We start from the raw sequence: 21727 nt of genomic DNA, 5'->3' as shown, positions 1-21727 counted from the left end.
GCAGGCTTTGTTAATGGCTCAACTGATGGTTCTGGGTTTGGCTTTGTTTGCACCAGAGCAGAAGTCACAACCTCAGTGTTAATGCAGTGAAAACGAGTCCAGCCTCCACATCTTTGCATTAGGATTATATATATATATATATATATATATATATATATATATATATATATATATATATATATATATATATATATATATATATATATATACACACACATATAATTATTCATACAGGATCATAGTAGTTTTTATGGATCATACATTGCCTAAATAAATTCTTCACAAGGTGAGGACAATAGAGCAGACCTGACAGCCTCAAACCAGCCCTTTTATAGAGAAAAGCAACAGTTGGCCACCTTCCTCTGTGTAATAGAGGAGTGGTCTTTGAGGCTTGCACAGGCCGCTTCAGAGAGCACTGAGGGGTTATAGCCCTTCTATCATTGACAAAAATAGCTCAATAGTGCCAGTAGCCTTTTGGCTAATGTGCAGCCCTATTTAAGAAGACTATACTGTCGTCCTCCAAACGTGCGGTCCAGGTTCAACTCTGACCTGTGGTTCCATTCCTTCATGTCATTCCCCACTCTCTCTCTCTCTCTCTCTCTCTCTCTCTCTCTTCCCGATTTCTGACTCCGTCGGCTCTCTGACTAAAGGCATAAAAGGCCACAAACTAGACCTTAAAAATAGAGACTTACTAAATAAATTGAAAAAAAGTTTTTCCCCTAAAAAAAGAGAGGAAACCTCTCATCATCGATGCAGCCCTAAAAAGTGATAGTTTCAGTTCATTCATCAGTTCATTCTTTGATATTGGGATGAGTGTAATTTTGTGAATTGGCTTTTCGTTAGCCGTGTTTCGTGTGTATATTTCATCAAGAAGGGAATCACAGACCTTTTATGCAGTGGGTGTATGGAATCGTTAAGCTGCAAATCAAATATGGTGTTATATTTTATTGTTTTTTTGACAACATAGTTCTTGTTGATTAAAATTGACATTGACACATTTAAATTCCAACTCTCAGGTCATAGGAAATGTTCATGTCCGTTTACTACTTTTAAAGAAAGTAATTGAAACCGGCCTGCCATAAAGAATCGATGCATATGTTTTTGCTTGTAATATGTTCAATTCTGAGACTAGATTTGCAGGATACGGATGTGTGGGTATTCCCATCAGCTTGGACTCTAATAAAAAGCAGGGCCTGCAGTCAGTGTAGATTGTGTGAATCGTGAAAGTCCCACACCACAGCTATTTCACACCCACGTACTTCCTCTAATCTTATCGCTCTGCTGGCTCAGTGGTCTTTAAGAGCATGAGACTGTGTGTGTGTGTGTGTGTGTAGAGACCTCGGGGCAACTTTATTCATGTTTTAGCTAGTTCGTGTGGGCGTCTCTAAGTTTCAAGCATGCGTTCTCTTGTTTGCGTCACAGGACAACGTGCGTACGAGTGAGAAGGATATGTGACACAGGTCACAGGACTGGACTTCATTTAAAACCCTGCACTGTATAACCTTCATCTGTCAGAAATCAACCGAATGAGCACCTGGATGTGGTAACTTCTATAGAAAATCTGTTTGAAAAGAAAGTGTGCACCACCTTACTTTATGTGGCCAGCTCACCCGGTGCTGTGTATTTTTTGGCTCAGAGAAAAATCCAAACCCTGGTTTCCTTTGAGGAGAAAAAAGGGCTCTAAGAGCTCAAAAGTCCTCACAAGAAGAGAGAGTGGGGTTAAGACCCTTCTCAGTCTCAGTGCTCTTAATAAATCTGATGAGTTGAGAGATTTGTGCTGAGCTGTGCTGAATAACCATATAAAGTTGCCCTTATGATGATCTTAATACACTGCACTAAGTGATTTGACTCAGCATTGTTGCTTTCTGCTCAAATAGGAACATCTTGTTGCCAGGAAAGATTTATCTGCATGAAGGTAGGGACATCAATCACTTTCTTTTTACATTTCATGAACACTGTCCCTTTGAACTTCCAGAAACCTGACTAATTTGAGTAATTTGTCTCGGTTTTTCTGTTACAGTTTGCATTATCATAGTGGTCACTGTGGAAAGGCAGTGTGATTTTACTACGCAAGATGAAACAATCATATTAAACTTTGAGTCACTTTTTTTTTTCCAGTCACTCTCTCTCCTGAGATTTTAAATTCTCTGTATTTCACATTGATCTTAGGTCCAAACTTAAACCTCAGAAAGATTAATGGGGAAAGTTCTCATCAGAGGGAGGTGAGTCTTAGGGGTATTAGGGAGCAGACGCAGCTTTTCCTACATAACTAAAGCCCCCAACCAACCATGAAGAACACAGGCGACCTCATTTCCCCCCAAAAAAAGATAACTCGTCTACTACATCCAGCTGCTGATGACTCAGTTACTCACTGTCTCTCACACACACACACACATACATATAAATACAAACCAGACAGACACCTGGAGGTTAAATATAGGATAAAGTTTTCCCATTCCCGCATGTTTTTGGGTGGAGGCGGAGGGCAGGGGATTTTTGACCCCCTGCCTCCGCTCTACTGCGCTGAGTCACTCTCAAAGGAGGTGGCTAGACTACAGGCTTCAGTCACGTCCCTCCTACCAAACGCCCACATCATACCCCAGGACTTGTCCTTCTGTGGCCCCCGAATATACAGAATTCCCTGGGGGCTCCGAAATAAGGGATCAGACAAAACGTGGAAAAAAAACATGACACATGCTGTATTAGACAGAAACCACCGACAGGCCCAGAATGATATAGAGCAATAATTGGCGGATTTAGTGGATGTGAGCATGTAAACTAATTCAGTAAACTCGCATCCAAGTTCTCCAAAGACAATGCCAACACTTCTGTGAATTGCTGCGTCTGCCTTCTAGCCTAAATTGTTATGATACACTTCCTATAATGTTGGGAACCAAACGCATGACTCAGAGACAGGAATGCAATAAACAGGGTTCTTTAATGACAAAATACTTAATGTGAACAGCGAGGGGGTGAAGTGACTTCCGGTGATCCGCGAGGATTCACACCAAAACACTATGAAAGGACGAGAACAAAGGATTCGAGAGCTACTATAGCACATCACCAGATGCAATACTCCGGCGACGAGTGAATGCAGAGCCCTGGTATATATACAGGTAGTTTGTGAGGAGATGAAGTGCAGCTGGCTGCCACGCCCCCGCTGATTAATACACATGACTGACTAGGGAATGAGAAACAGGAGGATCAAGACAGACTGGGGGAAAGAGACAACAAGAGACTCTGTTTCTTCCCTCCATCCAGTTTTATGGTTGTCCAGAGACAGGAAATCTGTTAATAAGTGAGAATGCACAACAATTAAAGCCTGTCCTGTTCCAGTGAATAGAGGAAACAATGAAACTGACATCGTTTACAAGACTGTGTAGGTGTCACATCCAAACAATGTGCAGATGTGCTTAACATCAGAGAAAACACAGTGTTTATACATGATACACAACCATACACTGTGTAAAAAGACTGTGACATGGATTCAAGGACTATAACTTCAAAGGTCATTAGTCAAGGTCACCAGGACTTGTCTGTTATTGAATCATGTACACTTAACAAAACAGTTTTATATCAATGACGCATGTCCCTGTGTCTGAGCACAACAACCCTGCATTCCTGTTTTCCTGCATTAGTGCTTCTTTATGGGGACTTGATCCTATTGACTGCACAGAAAAGAATATCACAGAACCACCAACTCTTACGCCCATGCATTATACATGACACTGTTGTACAGAACTAAATGAGGTTCCCTCAAAAATCTCACGACTGGACGATCTCCAGAGCCTCTTTCCCACTTTGTCTATGCGGAGGTGTTGCTCAGTGTCCCGGTTATGCAGGGCTGCAACAGCCAGTGCTCTTTTGTCACTTTGGATCTTTCCAGTGATAACTCAGCCCTGATGGCAAAATGGCCCATTGAAATTGAAAAGATATGGCTTTCCTCATCTCCGGAGTAAGAGGACACCTTTTGTGCATCTACAGTACGTATGTGAATATGTTATAAAGGGAGTGTTTGAGCGTAGGGGTGTGGGTTTTCTTCCTGCCCCGCTGAGTATCTTTATATGTGAGTTTTTTGTGACTTATTTTGAGTGTGTGTGTGTGTGTGTGTGTGTGTGTGTGTGTGTGTGTGGGGGGGGGGTGATGGATAATGAGGCTGCACAATGAGGGCTCATATTAACCCTCTAGGGTGTGTGACATCATCGTTTCCAAACAGGTTGGTCGATTTGTAAAAAAAAGCCCTGTCATAACACACCCACACACACACACACACACGCACACACGCACACACACACACACACACACACACACACACACACAGACAGACTTTTTAAGGAAAGATTGTCTATTGGGTTTTCTGAAAAAAAGCTTTCTCATACCTGTTTTTAAATATAAATCTCAGTTCACCTTTCAATGATTAAAACACATTAAACATTTATGTTCCAACCATAGACTATAAATAAGTCTATGGTTCCAGCTAGGTTTTTCTCTTGGATCAAGGCCAAGTACCTTGAATTGCAAGTCACAAGACAAGTCTTGCCAGTCTGGTTACCAAACTTATTGTTATAGTGTATTTATATATTTCTCATCAAAAATATCCAGTTGCAAGTAGGGAATTTAAAATCAAATAAGCTGCATCGCTCTGTAGGCCTAATACCAATTCTTTGCATTTCACATATCGTCATTTTACATGATGTCACATAAAGCAGGTTGTGCCATTTCTTTCAGGGATCTAGGTGTAGTAGTCATCCAGCTGTCTAAATAGCCTTTGTAATAGGAAGTTATGAAGAAGCTATGATCATGAAGTTATGTTTTAATCACTTTGAACGTTTGAGTAAATGATGATTGGTTGGGTTAAAGAGGCAATTCCCATTGCCCAGTTAAAAATGTAAACCCACACCCCTTGTCATTGTTAAAGGTTCTATTAAACCACCCTTGGTGTTTGGCCAGCTCAGACTAAAATAGTATTTGATGTATTCAGATACAATTTTAGGCGTTAACTATCCCACCAGACTAGCCAGGGTGAGACCTGCTTCTCTCCCAATGACAGCTGGGATCTGCTCCCGTCCCCGCTGACACCGACCGCAGGAAAAGGGATATACATAATGGATGGATTTATTATCCCCAAAGGACGATTCCTGATGACTTCAGTGATCTCATGACTTGTCCTGCAGTGCCACTAGCAGGTCAAAAATGTCAGCTTACTAGAGAAGCGTTAAATTCTGGGTCAGACATTCATAGTACCAGAGGATGAATCCACACACTTGATGATCCCCTGACTCTTACTTTATACTGTAGTGCCGCCATGATCATCACATTAGTGGTCTGAGTTAAAAAAAAATCTCCAGAACTACTGAGTTTTTTTTTAAGGGAAAATGTCAAAAAAAGCACTCACATCCGAGAGGCTTGAGTACTGTGTGCTGGACAAAAAAACATCCAACGATAGAAAAAGTAGAAAGAGTCCACACAGCAGAAGCTGCTCCAATTAGATAGAATTTAATAGAATATCACATGTTACGTTTTGGGCCAACAACTTGATTTATCCAAGAACTCTTCCTGTATAAGCAAGTCAAAATATGAAATTGTTCTCTCAAAAAGCTGTAAAATGTACAACTTTTTTTTTAACTGTAAGGGGTAGTCCATATTTCAGTGCTGATGACATAGAGCTGTTAGCAGTACTTTAAGCGAAACATTTATCTGAGGTTAAGTCAGGTCATTTTTTGTCAGCTCAAGTCAAATCATCCCACAATCGGATTTTTAGCAGTGAGACAAATCAAAGTCCATCTATTAGGTCCAGGCTTCAAGTCTCAAAGTTCTCCATCCGACGCTTCAACTCTTTTCAACGACTCCTTTCATTCTCATTCTTGTTTTATATGAGCTCATTTTTGCACTCTCTTTCTCTCCTCTCCCCCTGACCTTCACTGTCCTCTTTTCTTTCCCTCCTCTCCCCCACTTCTCTTGTTTTATCTCCTCTCGTTTCCTGAGGTAGTGGAGGAGGTATCATCTCGCCAAAAGGGTCTGATGTTGTGCCTTCTCTTCCTGCAGCCAGGAGCTGATCACTCCCATTAGACTGTGATACTTGGAAAACATCCATGTTAGTCTGCTGAATCCGTCTCTCTTTCTCTCCTCTCTGTGCCGCAAACTTTATCTCTGTGTGGATGTTTGACAGGTGGATGGAGAGAGTAGGAAAGGGGGGAGATCAATGAAAGGACGATCAATAAGAAGCCCTTGATCCTTCACTCATTCCTCCCACTGGACATCTCAGGCACTCAGAGCTCTCACTATACCTTTTTCTTGTGCTCTAATGGACAGTGAGCTCATGCCATAGATAGATACCATGATTCTTCACACTATTCATTTGGACATGCTGCAAATGCCGTATGTCAAAAACATGAATCAGACATGAATGGTCTTCCGCTTCAAGTATATCTGGGGAGGAATGCCTTTGCTGCAGTACTCGTAGGCTACTCGTTTTGTTGTCTGATGTGACATCTGGTGGTGACTTTGAGGTAATGCAGCTTTGCGACACACTTCTTCCCGCTCAAATTGACCTAGTTGCACCCGAGGAGTGCTGGCTGTGCTGCTTTCATGTGTGGAAGAATATGTGCAAATGTTGCAGATGAAGACAAACATCTTGCTTTCGAAGACGGCTGCTTCCACACTGCTTTACATGATTAGTGGCTTTTGGATAAACGTTTGATTGTGTGATACAATGGATACAATGCATTGCATTTAATTTAGGCTACATGGAAGTTGGAAGCCCTAAAATATTTGGCTGGGTATGTGACTTCACTCTATGATTGAATTTGCAAAACATCCCCAGACATAGGCCCGAAGATGACGTCTCTGAAACGGCAAATATCTCCTAATCTACCTCGCTTTTTACTGATGTGTTTCTGGTTAGGTAAAAAGTGGTGGAGGTCCGGCTGTAAATCATCAACATGACTTTGTTAAAACCACGCTGAAGGCGGGATGCTGCACCCACGCCCACATGTGGCTCTCGTTGGTGTGCGTCCTGGCATTGCGCTGCAACTGCGCATCACCACAGATCTCCAAAGCTGCGTGTGTTTCTGTTTCCTGTGCTGTCTTTAACCACATGATTTGTAGATCAATTCATATCAAGAGATGCATACAAACAAAATTTAACGAGAGGGAAACAATACATCCACATTGACACTCCAGAAAGCCTGCTTGCCTTGATTTCATTTAGGATTTTGGATACTTTCACTTTTTCAGGGGCGATAAACTCCAGATGTGTTTTTTTTTCCTCAAAGAAAGGATGGTGCAACTAAACGGACAAGTGATGCGAAGTTGCTAAGCCACGAGGAATCGGATACCTATTGTTGTGCCTAGAGCTGCCACGGACTTTATGCAGGCACTGATAAGATCCGACGGTAGGATCATATTCATGCGGCTTTTACGCGCAGATGCTGCACGTTGAGGAAGAACAGAAAGGGTAACGGTGTTTGGTTGCAGAGAGAGGATGGTGGCGGAGATGGCGAGCTATGGAGCGGCGTGTCACCTAGAGGACGGGTACATTTTTTTTTTTTTCATTTTCCATTATTCTCTCTTGATATGAATACTGGCTTCTGGCTTTATATCAGTGTTTCAGTTTCAATGTGCACACATTCTACAACATGGTGCTGCATGCCGCGCTAAAATCGGAACCTTGCGGCAAAACAGGAAGTCGTGTCTTTTGTGTCTGTTGGTGGTGAGCTCAATTTGTGTGCACTTTTTAGTAAAGGTAATGTTTGAGATCATAATCCTCGCTGAAAACATATGCAACTGGACGTAGATCGAAGTCAAGTAACGTGTGTGTGTGTGTGTGTGTGTGTGTGTGTGTGTGTGTGTGTGTGTGTGTGCGCGCGTGTGTGCACATGCTGTAATGTTTGTTGTTGCATGTTGATGGCTCATGGGCAACATTGTATCATCACACAGTGGAGACAAACAAGCCCCGTGTTTGAAAATAAGAAGGGTAGAAAGCCTAGCGCATAATGCTACACAATGTAGGCTAAATACCAACAGCTATATTCTTATAACAATACTGTGGGAGATTGAAAAAAACAACAACAAACAAACACATTTATAAATGTGAAGTCATTCTACAATTTCATACAATCAAGCACGTAATATAACCAGGCTTAAAAAGCTGAAGCGTTAAAACACATGACACAAAGATTTTACCAGTTTATTTATTTTTCCTAATTTAAAAGTGAAGAATATGCTTTATTTGATTCTCACACATCTATTCATAAGATTTACAGTGTTCAGTATCAGTTGCTTTGCAAACCACAGACAGGTGATGTGACATGGATGACTCATATTCCTCAGTGTATACTGTGCTGTTGTCCAGGTATCGTTCACACAACAATGAGGGCTGGAAAAGTCCCTGAAATGAACCACAGCAAACACACACGCTTTTATAAACGACACCACACAGAAGTAATTTAAAGGACACTTTATTATCAGAATCAGTTTAACAGGACAACATTCACTTTGTTGTGTTTATGGTCCTCTATAAAGATTGCAGTGAAAGTACCTAGGTGCCATATTAATAACTGAAAGTACCAAAGGTCAGCTGCTTTTGTGCTTCTGTTTGTAACAGCCAGACAAACTGACAGTTGTTTATCTACACACAGATGTACTCTCTCTTCTGTGTGTTTATGGGAGGTTGGGTGAATGTTGCATCCTTTATCTTTCAGCCAGCAAGAGACCAACACCCTCACAGAGGATTTTGTTATCCTACTTTGTAGGCAGAGACACTGCAGTGAGTTTATCCAGTATTTTTTTTATGGCTGAGATGATCACTGTGGCAAATAATAAGCCTGGGTGTTGCTGTGGTGAGACGTAGCTGCCAACAAGTTGACCTTGAACAGAAGAAAGCATATTTCCTGGACAGATGTTTGAAAACAAAGGAAACCAAAGTGCCTTATCAGGATCAACACATGCCAACTAAAAGCCTGCATTCTGGTCTGGCTTAATAAACCTAATTTCCTGACTCATCAATTTTCTTTTGATCACACAGTTTGGAAGTTTTAGGGAAAGGCACAGAGCGGGATGTGACCTACTTTTTCCACACATGCTGGTGGTGAACTTGTATTTCTTGCCTCCCCCAGATGGAGGCAACTCAGGCGTGTTGCCTCTTGTTCAGACTGTGTCAACAGGTTGCTCCAGTCCTCTGTGTATATACACACACACACACACACACACACACACACACACACACACACACACACACACACACACAGCATCTGATCTATTATCACTCTTGGACTTGAGTCATTGTTTGGGCGATAAACAAAATCCTGTACAATAAAGCACACATAAGAGTACATATAAATGTACAGTCAGGATGATGCTGTTCAATAAGATGAGCCATATGATGTTCAGTAAATATACACATTTTTAAGAGCTTATACAAGCTATATTGATCAGTTTCTGTCTATAGGCTGTTCTTCATGTATTGCAACATGTTCTTGTCTCATTTATCCCAATATCTTTTTTTCCACCGCTAAGTTGGCACTAATTAATCCAATCTATCACTCAAATATTTTTATTTATAGCGCCAATTCATAACAAGTAGCATCTCGAGACACTTTACAAAAGAGCATATGGGATAATATGCAGGAAGCATTTCTCCTATCTATTCCTCACAGTCCTGTTGTCCACACTTGCTTGCAGTGGTAGTAGTGCCAGATCACCTCGCTGGAGGTCGGGGCAGCTCCTTCTACTTGAGAGCCTGGATTCTGCTGCCGGGACAGGGCTTCTAACATGCTGACACAGCAGGGGGAATGATAGCTGAGTCTGAGCTTCATGAGTATTTTGCAAATAGTCATACTGTGGTAAAGACACCTTAGTAATATCAAGGGTTTTTTTTTTTTTTTTTTACTCATCCAAATATTACTATGGTGAATGTATAGGCGGAATCACAAACTTGAGCAATGACACGAAGCTTATTCCACTGTTACACTTTCATGTGTAAAACAAAACTATCATTTACTCATTCTGTTAGTTCAGATATTTTCGGAGTCAGTGATTAAGACTTTGTCGACTGATAACTCTATCTGATCATATCATGTCAGTATCATACCACTGAACATAGTCCAATTATTTAATGACTGTGAATCTGATATGTAGTGCAGAACAGTCTGTATAAAGAACTTTGCTAAAAGACACGACTTCCCATCCTGTAGCTTTCCATGGCTGGTTTCCTCTACCGGTAACGCTGCTGTGAAAGTGGGTCAGAGGAGTGAGACTTTGTGTGTGAAGACAAATCTATCGTTCAATAGGAGGTGTCAGAAGTGTGAGTGAGGTGCACATTTCCTGTTTTTCTCATTTGTTTAACTGCGTGTGTGTGTGTTTCTATCTGAAAGCAGAAGTGGTTTTAGTTCAAGAGCCTGCAGCTGCACAGTTATAATCCTTCACTTCTAACCTCTGGATTCTTTCTTATCATCATCACACAACCCAGACAACCCTCACGTGACTCTTTGTGTAATCTGTGTAATTTAAAGTTGTCTGACTGTTACCTCCTCTGCCCCACAGAGACCGAGACATCCCTGCACCTGATAACAAAGGTAAACATCAACCTTTTTTTTTTTTTTCACCATCCTTGCTGTTGCTCTCTCTTTGTCCTTTCATTTTGACACACGAGGCTGCACGTGTTTGTTCATACAGTCATTCTCTCCTCTGGCTCCTTTGAATATTTAAAACGAGTGCATCCCCATCTATTATTTCTCATTGTTGTTGTTTCCTTCACTTCTTTCTGACCATTCTCTCTTCACGGATATGCCCTTCCTGATTTCCATATATTTGCCTGAGAGGGCAGAAAGATTTTTGCATAGTCATCCTATTACCTGTGTCTGAAGATTTACTCTTGTCATTTCACATACTGCATACACATTTTTGTCTTCTTGCTTCTTCTGTATTTATTTTTTCCTTGTACAGCGGGCGGTTTATACGTTTTTTCTTCTTTCTGCACCTTTGTTCTTTGTAAAGTCAAAAAGGTCTACTTAGTACTGCTTAAGAAGAAGTAAATAAAGCAAATGAAATGTGGACACACAATTAAAGATATACATTTTTTAAATGTTCTCTAATATTTCCTTTTGCCATTGAGAATTTCACATCAGTACCTCATAGGATTAAAACAAATCTAGCTGAATTTAAAAAAGACACTCTGTAGTAGACATGTTAATAATAGATAGTGATGAATAAATGGATGGATTTGAAAAGCAGTGATCTAACGTTTCCTTTTCCCAAATGATAACAGTTAGAGCTGCAGTAATGAGTTTGTATTTTTTTCTTTTATTTATTTTTGTGCTGTTTGTGCCTTTTATGAGAGAGAGAGAGAGAGAGAGAGAGAGAGAGAGAGAGAGAGAGAGAGAGAGAGAGAGAGAGAGAGAGAGAGAGAGAGAGAGAGAGAGAGAGAGAGAGAGAGAGAGAGAGAGAGAGAGAGAGAGAGAGAGAGAGAGAGAGAGATTGACATTTCCTCTGAAAAAATAAGAGTATGCCCACTTCTTCAGGCACCATTGCTGTTGGACACTTAATTATGAATTGGCACTAGTCCATTTATCATTCACAAAAATGTCTCTTTTTTTAGACTCTGGTTTAGGAGATATAATTCAGAGCTTCAGGTGAACCAAAATGAGCTTTTTTCCTAACATGTTTCATTTTATTAGACTAAACTTTTCATTTATTTATAGGGTAAATAATAACGCATTTTAGTATTTCAAGTGACTAAAAATACTTTTTAATTCAATATAAGTACTGTCCTTTTTTTCCAAAATTAAAAACTTCTGCATGGAACATTTTTGGAAAATGTTCTAAGTGATGAGATGAGGAAAGAAATGTCTAACCAAAAGGTTAACACACCAGCCTCTTGAAGCAATTTCTTTTGCTAGTTTCTTTCACACCAGCAGATGGCAGCCATCACCCATGAAACTAACCGAACTTTCGAAGCTGTGACCAAGTGTGTGTTTGCATGTTCGTGTGTGTATGTCTGAGGGTGTTTGCTCTCCACCTTGTTTGTCAGGCTGATGAAGGGAAGCAGCCATGCCAGGGTGAAGAGGGATGCCTGCTGGCAAAGATGAGGCTGCAGCAGAGAAAGAGATTGGCCATGGGAGGCATGGAGGACAGAAAGAGAGAAAAGAGAGTGAGCGAGGGAGGACAGGAGAAGCAGATAGATCGAGCAGAGCGGAGGAGGGAGAGAGATTGACGAGGGAGGTGCTGTGTGTGGAGCAGTGATGGCAGCATCTGCTTGTTAGTCTAAGATAAAACTCCGCGAGCTATAGAGGATGGGCTCCATCCATTAGCTGGCCAGGCATTCAGCCAGATGGCCCGGTCCACGGACATTCGCTGCTGCTGGGAAGAGAGAGGAGGCGGCGGCTCCTCTGGACCCATCTGTATAAATGTGCCAGAATGTTAATGCACAGCACTTATCGTAGTCTTCTTCACAGGGTGCCACAGTTCATCTGCTCAGGAATGATAAATATGCAAAAGCTGGTGTAAGTGAGACATGCTGAGGGCTTTTTCTTTTGATGACTAGAACGGATAAGGACTGTTTATGAAAACACAGAAGTAAACATCAAGTAGAGGTTTTGGCTTCACCTGTTTAAAGAGCCCAAGTAGCAAAAAGTAAATCTTGTTTTTTCCTTTTTTCTCACATTCACACTTAGAGAAGTCTGTCTATTTTTTCTATGTAAGAAAAGGTTACTTAAGTGGGAGAGTGTTCAGCAAAGGAGGCATGTGGCTGCATCCCAGACTTCATTCTCTCCTGAGAAAACTTTTTTTTTAAAATTATCATAATATCAGAAAATATGTAAATGACTAAATAATCAAGAACATTTTGTCAAGTTTGAATACCATTTCAACATTTTTAAACACAAATGAACCTACTGTAAAACAATTGTGCTTTTGTGTTCCAGATAATCTTGCAGAAAATGAAGGCAGTGGTTCAGGTGAGCACAGATATCATACCAAACTCTCTCCGTGTTACTCATTTGCAAACTTCGTCGTCTGTTGACATAAATTACTTTCTTCTGCTTCTCTTCTAACTTTGAGCCGTGTTTGCACAAATCTCTATTACTCATAGCTTATCGGAAATTCAGTGCAGTGTTTCTCACACATCTCTTTCATTTTGGTTTATCAGATAATACGGGGACATCCACTGAGGACAGCTCCGAGGAGGAAGAGGACAAAGAGGACAAAGAGGGGGATGAGGACTCTGGTAAGAGATACTCTTTAACTGCTTGATCACTGCTTCATATGCATTATGGGTGGGACAACATATTAATACGGCAATATATTGTCATCCTGTCTCCTGTGATACAATTATTAAATGTCACTGCACCTCTAAGGCATTTAATTCTTTTTATTTATTTTTTTATTTTTTTATTGAATCCTTGCAAATGAATCTGCAGTAGCTTTATTGTCGCATGTTTGCAGAGACTTTAAGTCTTATTCGCAGCCAATAGCCAAAAAAACCTCAGACAGTCGAGAAGGGAAAAAATACACTTGATACTAGCTTAATTAATTAGTAGTAATTTAATTAATAGATTAATAAAGTGTAAATTATTATTATTAATTATTATTATTATTATTAAAGCTAGCTTAAAGCGGTTTCTGTCACCTTTACGCCCCCGGTGGACAGAGGGCGATCTCTTTTCTCTTTGTGAAATGTGGAATGTTCTATTTTTTTTTTTAGCAAAAATCGTAGTCTCCCATTTGACGTGTGTAACTAAACGAGTGCACAGTGAGTCATTTTGACTCCTCACATTCGCTTTAAATATGTTAAAAGGAAGAATTTGTCAGCACTGGACAAAGTCAGGCTAGTTGTTTCTGACTGTGATCCACCTGTTGTCAAATGCTATGCTAACTTGCGGCTTGCAGATTGATTGTTTTTTTTTTTTATAAACTGTATAAACGTGAGGATGGTGTTGTCCTCCTCCAACTCAGCAGGGAAGCAAATAAGCGTAGTTTTCAAAATGTCCATCTCTTTTCTCATCTCCCCTTCTTTCTCACATTTTCTCACCAGAATCCTATGCTGGGAAGGATGAAGGAGAGGAAGGTAATTATCATTAGCATTTTCAAACACTTGAAAAATCTTCATAACTTGAGATTTGAAGTTGATCTCCTTGTTGTTCTTCTCCTCCTTTGCAGACAATGAAGAGGCCGATGCGGAGGAGTCTAAAAGAAGTACGACACTTCACAAGACAAATATGAATACCTCCCTTGTGAGATGATACTACTGATCAGCTTTTGAAAACCCTTTTTTTTGTGGTGTACACTGAGACTGCCATGTTTGCTTGTTGCCCTGGTTACCATGGATTAAGTAGGACTAGAGTGACAACCCCATCTTTACGGCATCAATACTAGATAGATAGATAGATAGATAGATACTTTATTATACTACATAGTAATGCCAGATGACTGATGACTTTTTGCAACATGGTATATGTTAATTTAATTTTAATAGTAATTGAAGGTACACCCCCCTCTCTGGCAACCCAAAATAACTTCCACACTCTAAAGCTTTTGCCGGAGTCTTAACACAGACATTTGGCGTCATGTTTTTTATACAGTAATATTGGACTTGAATTGCTTAATCTTCCAGAGTCCGTTTTGAGACCTGGAGCCGAGGCTTCTAATGGGAAAGGTAAGCAGAAATCTTTTAATAGAACATGATTAATGTTCTGCAAATTGGGTTATGTGCCTAGTACAACATCATTACATTTTTTGTGTCCTGATAGATGAGAGGCGGGAATACTGCTGTGAAAAATGCAAAGCCATCCAGCAGGTAAGCTCAGACACCAAATACCATTCTGACATTAATGTTACATAAACTTGCAGAACCTGTTAAATATATACACATTTATAAACCTTCTCCTCTTATTGTCAAAATGATCTTGATCTATCTTGGTTTTATTGACAGAGCCGCAGCCATGAGCTTGTTACGCCCAGGAAGATTAGTAAGGGACGATTACAGTGAGTACCACAGATCAGATCTGCTCTGTCCACACACCAAATGAATCTGCATGTGAATCATCAATAAATGTTTTTTAGGGTTCAGCTGGAAGGAGAGGGCACGTACGAGTGTTCAGTCACAGGTTTGGTGTTTGAGGCATCAGAGCAGGTCCTCCTACGGTACTCGGTCTTGTCCTGGTCCAAATTTGGCGCGTTCCTGCGGGACTCCTGGAAATTTGCAGGACCCATCTTCAACGTGGACACGGTCAATAAAGATGCCTCTGTCCTCAGATCCATCCAGTTCCCTCACTCTGTCTGCCTTGCGGGTGAGAACAGATTCCATGTTGTCCGTGTTTATTACAATAAATGCTTATTTTCAAATAGTATCACAAACTTCACCTGTAATTCCACGAAGCTCAAAATGAAAGACAAAACCCCTTTTTCTAAAATGTCATCCTCACACAGATCCAGAAAATGAGATGACATTCAGTGTCCTGCACATAAAAAACAACCGTCCGCTCATTGAGCCCACAGTGGACCACTCAGGTAGTCATGTGAAGTGGAATGTGTCGTCCCTGTCGCCCGTGGGTCCGATAATTCAGACGACTCAGTCCGTGGAGCACCATGGGGTGGTCCTAGTCTACAAGCAGCTGGGCAGTGGCAATAACAACTACAGCTTCCATGTGTACCTGGCCACCAACAGTGCGTCTGACATCAAGGTAAGCATTGGTGAATACTGGGGAGTAACTACGCTACAATTTTAAATGGAAAAAAACAAAACAAAAAAAACATTTAGCTTTTTGTTGTTGTTGTCTTTCAATGTCCTGTTATCTGTTCCTTTAAGGTGACTCATTTCAGAGGTTATAATAGTGGATACATCACACACAATGTCAACATTGCTATTTTTTAAATGCTCTTCTTAATCCCAGCACCTTGAGACGAAAATATCAAACATTTAATCAGCATCTATTCTGCACTATTTAAAAACAATGTAAGCCCGAGGAGCCAGAGTCAACGTGACAACCTCCCCGTGACTCTCCACCTACAGCATCCTTTCTTTTTTTAAGTGAGGAATTTTTGCATTCCCTACAGCAAAACTACAAGAAACTTTAAAAAAAAGACAAGCAGTTTCCTTACATAGGAAGAAATATTCCAATCATGAGACCATCACCTGAGTCTACCTAAATGTTTCTTACACGATTTTCAATTTTACCAATCAGATAAAACTCCAGCAAAATGCCTGTAAGTTCTATGAAACTGCACGTGTCTGGAAATAAAGAACAGAAGGATTGCCACAACTTTCACTTCATGTTTTGTTGTTTTAAGTTTGTACTGTGGTTCTTCAACAATAGAATCGGATTCCCAGGCTTTTGTAATACACTGTAGCAGAAATTAAACTGAAATCTCATGTGATGTTGTAAGACTGCATAACCAGAGTGCAAACATACTGTAAATATTACTTGGTCATTGGTATCTAGTCAAGGCAACACTAACCTGGGGCCTGTTTTCAGAAAGAAGGTTGAACAAAAACTTTGAGCTCTGAGTTTTGGGTTCCAGAACAGCTGATTTAAGTTTGTTAAATGAACTCTGAGAAGAAAAGCCAACATTACTGGATCCCTGACACTACAATTTACCAGCACTGGCAATTTTTACATGGCAACAGGTGACAAAAAAACATACATTTATACCCTTTCGAAATATACATCTGTATATGGGCATACGGCAAATATGATCAGGTTATAAGAAAAAAAATATAACACTGTTGTAGCGGCAAACAAGAGAGAAGTGGTGCGTCAACGCATAATGTAGACTATTCAGTTCATATTTAATAAGAATGATGATATTGCAGGTCAAAACTGGTGGGATGGTATTACACCTAAAAAAAAAAAAAAAAAAAAGATTTCATTAAGATAATATTTTATCCAGCAGGATAAAAGCAACTTTAAAGCAACTCAAAATTAAACATAAAAACAAACTGGGCTCAGAATTTACAGTAAGCCTGCTTTCTGGAACGGGCCTCTGATGGAATTCTATGCAAAATAGTGTTTCTGATCAGAATAAATTGGCTGCTGTGTTTATTACTGTAAGGCCACTGCGTAATTCTGATAGCTACAGTCATATACAAGCGCTCAGTCATATTGTGCCGCAGTGCTGCTGAGGTGACTCAGGAAGTGTGTGAGGGTGCATGTGAAAGGATGCAGCTGGTGAATAATCACAAGGAAACATGGTATAATTCATGATTTCCCATATGATGACTTCATTCATAATTAACATTGTAACTAAACTATGCATTGGTTTCCTCTTTTGATACGCCTTCGGTACTTTCATTCCTACTCTGATTAACTATGATTCAGCTCTTAATCAGCGAGAAGGTGACTTATCCTGCCTGTCTGCTATCTTGCTCATGTAAACCAGGATATACGCAAGCAGGTGCAGGGCTACAAGAACCGCTACATCAAGATAGACAAGCCCCCGACATGTAAACTGGACGAGGGGACGTATCGTCTGCTGAGCGAGCCGGAGGGAGAGATCAAACCTGAGGTGTGTGTGTCTCTTTTTTTATATAGATTTGTATCGAAAGTAACAGCAGCATCATGTTAGGCACTGGCTGCATATGCAATTTTTATTGAACCGAAACTCAACTCAGCAAATTTCAATTTCAAGTCCAATAATCAGTCCTGACAGCATTCTTAAAAAAAACCCAACATTGAATCAGTATTAACTTTTGATATGACAGTCTGGTTTACATTGACGGCACTCGATTAAACATGATTATAACAATGAGTAGTTAAATAATCAGACAGCAACAGGGACCACTAATCAGCATTTACAACTTGAGGACAAAACTCGAGCCTGGACTGGCCTCGGACAGCACACAAACACGTTGTAATGGATACAACACTCTGCCCTCAGACGCCAGGTACAGATCTGTCACCTGTAAGACTAAGATAGTTATGTCAAGCTTTGTGACCACATCTATCAGACTTGTGAATGGCTATTTATTTATTTTAACACCACTTTTTAACTTTTTGTAAAGTGATTCCTGACCGATTTATCATGCCTTTAATATATCTCACAAGTCAACATGAATGTTTATTCATTTTCAACCCTAGAATCTTGAGCATTATTTATTGCTAATCTGACACGCATCATTTCTTAATGCTTTCAAGTTTCACTCACTCAGGAATCTTTTGATTGCACTTTGGATGTTGATATGTGATTCTGTTTGAGCGTTACAGTATGTGGTTTGTTTTTGTACTCTGCTGTCATTCATGTGAGCGGTGTGCGCGCTGGTGCTTCTTTTGTTTTTTTACAAGACTGAATTTTCTTACGGGTAAATCACGTGGATCGTATTTGACTTGAATTGTCTCTGTGCAGGATTTGAAATTCACCCTTGCTGTGACTAAGATGAAAGGCTACTTTGAAGCTTTCTTTGAGCAGCCTCCTCCCTTCAAGTTGTCCCTCGTAGAGATCGACACTGATGTGACTGTTTGGTCAGCCACCATCAGAGAAGGTAGCAGTCAATTTGGTCTCACTCAAATGACAATACCCATAGTTGGTCACAAAATGTTCTTGTGTTTGGATGAAAAGGATCATATTGTGTTAATGTTAACCTCAAAGTGTTGACTGCTGTTTTTCTGTGTTTTTCTATTCTTAGGTGACTGTGTGGGTGACACGGAAAAGAAGCCAAGGAAAAGGACAAACAGTAAGATTCCTGTTTTTCAGCACTTTGTTGGACATTTTTTGTCCCTTAAATAAAATCATCTAATCTAATCTCCGTCTGTCCCAGGCCGGCGAGGGAGCAGCAGCCCATCAGAAGAAGAAGAAACAGGCTGTAAAAGACCTCGATGGCGAGACGAAACAGGTGACTTTACTCATTCTTACAAACTTACACAAAAAACGTTGATGCACAACTTTGAGTTTGGCCCCTGTACTTACATGCTCTGTGTGTCCAGATGGAATGAAAACAGGGATCACTCAGGGTCAAGACATGTCGGAGAAGCAGCTCCTGCAGGTGGCCAAACGGCTCGGGAAGGAGTGGAAGCAGGTGGCCATATATCTGGAATTGAACTCCAGGGAGCTGGACGACATCCAGGCGACAGAGAAAGATGTGACCATGCAGAAGCTGAAAATGCTTGTGGAGTGGAAGAGCAGGAGGCGACCAGGAGAGGCAACGGCATATCACCTGTGGAAGAGTGTGGAGGATCTGGAGGACCTGCCCAATGAGGTCCATCAGACTCTGCAAGGTAAGGAACTGTGAATATACTGTAAATATAGATGTCCTCTAAATCGAATAATGATGGCTAATAACCCTAAACAAATGCTAATATCAACATGCTAATATGCTCACTGTGTCAATGACATGCTTATTCTTATGAAGTTTAACATTTCAGTTAAGTCAATCAACATATACACATTAGGTTATTATCTCATGACAAAGTAAAGCTGAGGCTAAGGGGGTTCATTTTTTTGTAAATATTTGATCAGAAATCAAAATACTGGAAATATTGAAATTTGACCTCAAGATGTTAAAAAGATAGTTAAAAATACTTCAATTGAAACTTCGACATTTGCAGAAATTCTTACAATTTATTGGTGAACATAAGTAAATCTAATTTCAATACTTTTTTTTTTTTTTTAAATAAAAAATGTCAAAAAATAGTCAGGGAGTCACAGAATTCTGAATCATAATAATCGACTGGAGACCGGGAATTTCTGGACACATTTTGTGACAATCCACATTAATTTTTTTTTATAGCTTTTTAGTCAACGAAATTGGTCGACAAACAAAGCAACATTTTCATTCACAGCCACATGGTACTAATTAATATTTTGCTGGATACAAATTTAATTTTTGCTGGTTTTTCTTAGGAGAAGCCTTTGAAATGTTTTGACTACTATTTTCTGGCACCGTATCATTGATGTAGAATTGTATGATAGCTAGCAAAACCTAGCTGGCTCTGAAGATAACTTGTAACAGGCACTTGTCTTTTTCTTTCAAAAAACGTTCATGTTTTTGTATTCATGAATATAATTTAAGTTTATTTATAATTTAAATATAATTTATCTTTGTTATATTAAACAATGGCTAAACAAGTTATTTGATCTTGTTCTGTTTTTCTTCAGACATGATGAACAATCGAGCAGCTAAGTGAAAAACATTGGATTTCCATTGACTGTTGGATTTCTGTTGCTCAAAAAAAATAACATCTCAGGAATATGCAAGGTTGACATACAGACCAAACATCAGCTTGATTCTCACTCACTGAGTGATGATTTTATTTTAAAGCTGCATTTCATCAGAAGAGCTGAAGTCGTAACATCTGGTGAGTATTGTCCCAACTTTAGTTCAAGGGTAATCTTTCCTGTGATGCTTACAGGAACAGACTCAATCTACAGCTTCTTTTGTTTAGTCTGGATTTCTTGGCATTTCAGGTTTAGAAAAATGACCAGTTTCGGTAGAGGTGTAGAGGTCATTGAGGTATTTAGTAGCTAATTATGTAGCAGAACAGATGTACTGTACTGTAGGTGCTGCAGTGTTGAAACTGCAAAAGAAATGGGGAAAAAAGTAACCTGTGTATCTTATTTCATTTGTAAATGTTATGTTTGTGGGACTTTAGCTAAAAGAGTAAGGCATTACACCACTTTCAAATACTTATCACTTCCTAAAGTCAACAGACTGAAAAACGAAGGACTTTGAGTCCCATGTATTGTTATATTTTTGCACTCTGTCTTATGATCTATTTTTTTACATCTTATTTTTTCAACGTTGTTTTATATTGGGTTTTTATAACTTTTGATAACTGAATATGTAAAACATGATCTATGTTGTAATGTTTAAATTTGACTTGAACTATGAACCCGTTCTTGCCCTACTGCAACGAAACGCAGATGTCTTTTTGATGTAAATGTAAATAATCATTGTGTATATTTCAGAAGTATGCCCTGTGCTAAAGAAAAAAAAACTAACATAACAAGCGATTCGGGGATGAATTGAATACCCGTCTATGTGCAGCTACAGCTTGGCCACATTAATTTACTTTTATGAGTCATCTTTTTAAGAAGAATATAAAAGCTGCAGAGTTTGAAACTCTTGAGATCTGTACAAACAATCAAACTGTACCATACAATGCCTGTGGAAATGGCTGACTTATAAGTTCTCACCCATCTTTGTTTCTGTCGATTGAATGTTTAGTCTGTTCTGTTCTTCCTTATCAGAGAACATCAACATGTAACCACCAACAATCACGGCAGTTATTTTTGCACTAGTTTGACTCATGTCAGAGCCCACAGGAGGAATTGTGAATAATCCTAAAGAGAAAAATGTTGACTGAATAGAACATAATAATGTCTCCCTTTTTAACTTCAGTACATCTGCAATGTTATCTGTAATTCAAGCTCCTGTGATGAGTTTTTAACTGGTTATGAAACAGGCTGACTATATCATTGATGCCTCTTTGTGTCCTACAAAAGCAAAATAAAACCATCAACATGAAGATCGATTATGTCTATATCGTCATTTTAAGCTAAAAAATATCTCAAAGATTTGATCAATTTTAACTGTCAAAGATAGAGACAGTATTACATGCTTTTACCTTATCATGTCTTGATTACTGCAACAGCCTTTTTTGTATTTTTCCTAATACAAAAATAAAGACTAAAAGGGGATAGAGCGTTTGAACGACCTGCTCGAGGAGACGAGGTCAGTCGAATCAGTCAGCTCTTTTAAGTCCCTTCTTAAAACACTTTTATCGATGAGCCTCTCCTG

The 21727-nt window shown here is 39.7% G+C and overlaps 2 protein-coding genes across 2 annotated transcripts in view; both read left to right on the top strand.

Annotated features, from left to right (window-relative positions):
• The window catches only part of trim59 (tripartite motif containing 59), a 117531-nt gene that overhangs the window by 57454 nt on the left and 38350 nt on the right, over positions 1-21727 (top strand). The window lies entirely within an intron of this gene.
• LOC306830077 (uncharacterized protein) lies at positions 7027-20982 on the top strand. The gene is made up of 18 exons (XM_079353317.1): positions 7027-7394; positions 7477-7533; positions 10543-10574; positions 12921-12953; positions 13145-13222; positions 14030-14062; positions 14155-14190; positions 14609-14650; positions 14745-14791; positions 14927-14979; positions 15058-15284; positions 15424-15677; positions 17374-17499; positions 18337-18472; positions 18617-18664; positions 18749-18823; positions 18915-19205; positions 20086-20982. Exons 2-18 carry the CDS (start codon positions 7484-7486, stop codon positions 20112-20114), a joined length of 1590 nt encoding a protein of 529 aa, XP_079209443.1. The 5' UTR covers positions 7027-7394; positions 7477-7483; the 3' UTR covers positions 20115-20982.

This window comes from Symphodus melops (genome assembly GCF_947650265.1).
Source record: "Symphodus melops genome assembly, chromosome: 10".
NCBI classification, from domain to species: Eukaryota; Metazoa; Chordata; class Actinopteri; order Labriformes; family Labridae; genus Symphodus; species Symphodus melops.
This window is presented reverse-complemented; position numbering and strand designations above follow the sequence as displayed.

What these genes read in the sequence shown, in the direction of transcription:
- LOC306830077 (XM_079353317.1), top strand. Translation starts at nt 7,484, where the DNA reads ATGGTGGCGGAGATGGCGAGCTATGGAGCGGCGTGTCACCTAGAGGAC. An exon ending in CCCTGCACCTGATAACAAAG is followed by an intron (nt 10,575 to 12,920) that starts GTAAACATCAAC and finishes TTTGTGTTCCAG; the next exon opens with ATAATCTTGCAGAAAATGAA. An exon ending in AATGCAAAGCCATCCAGCAG is followed by an intron (nt 14,792 to 14,926) that starts GTAAGCTCAGAC and finishes TTTTATTGACAG; the next exon opens with AGCCGCAGCCATGAGCTTGT.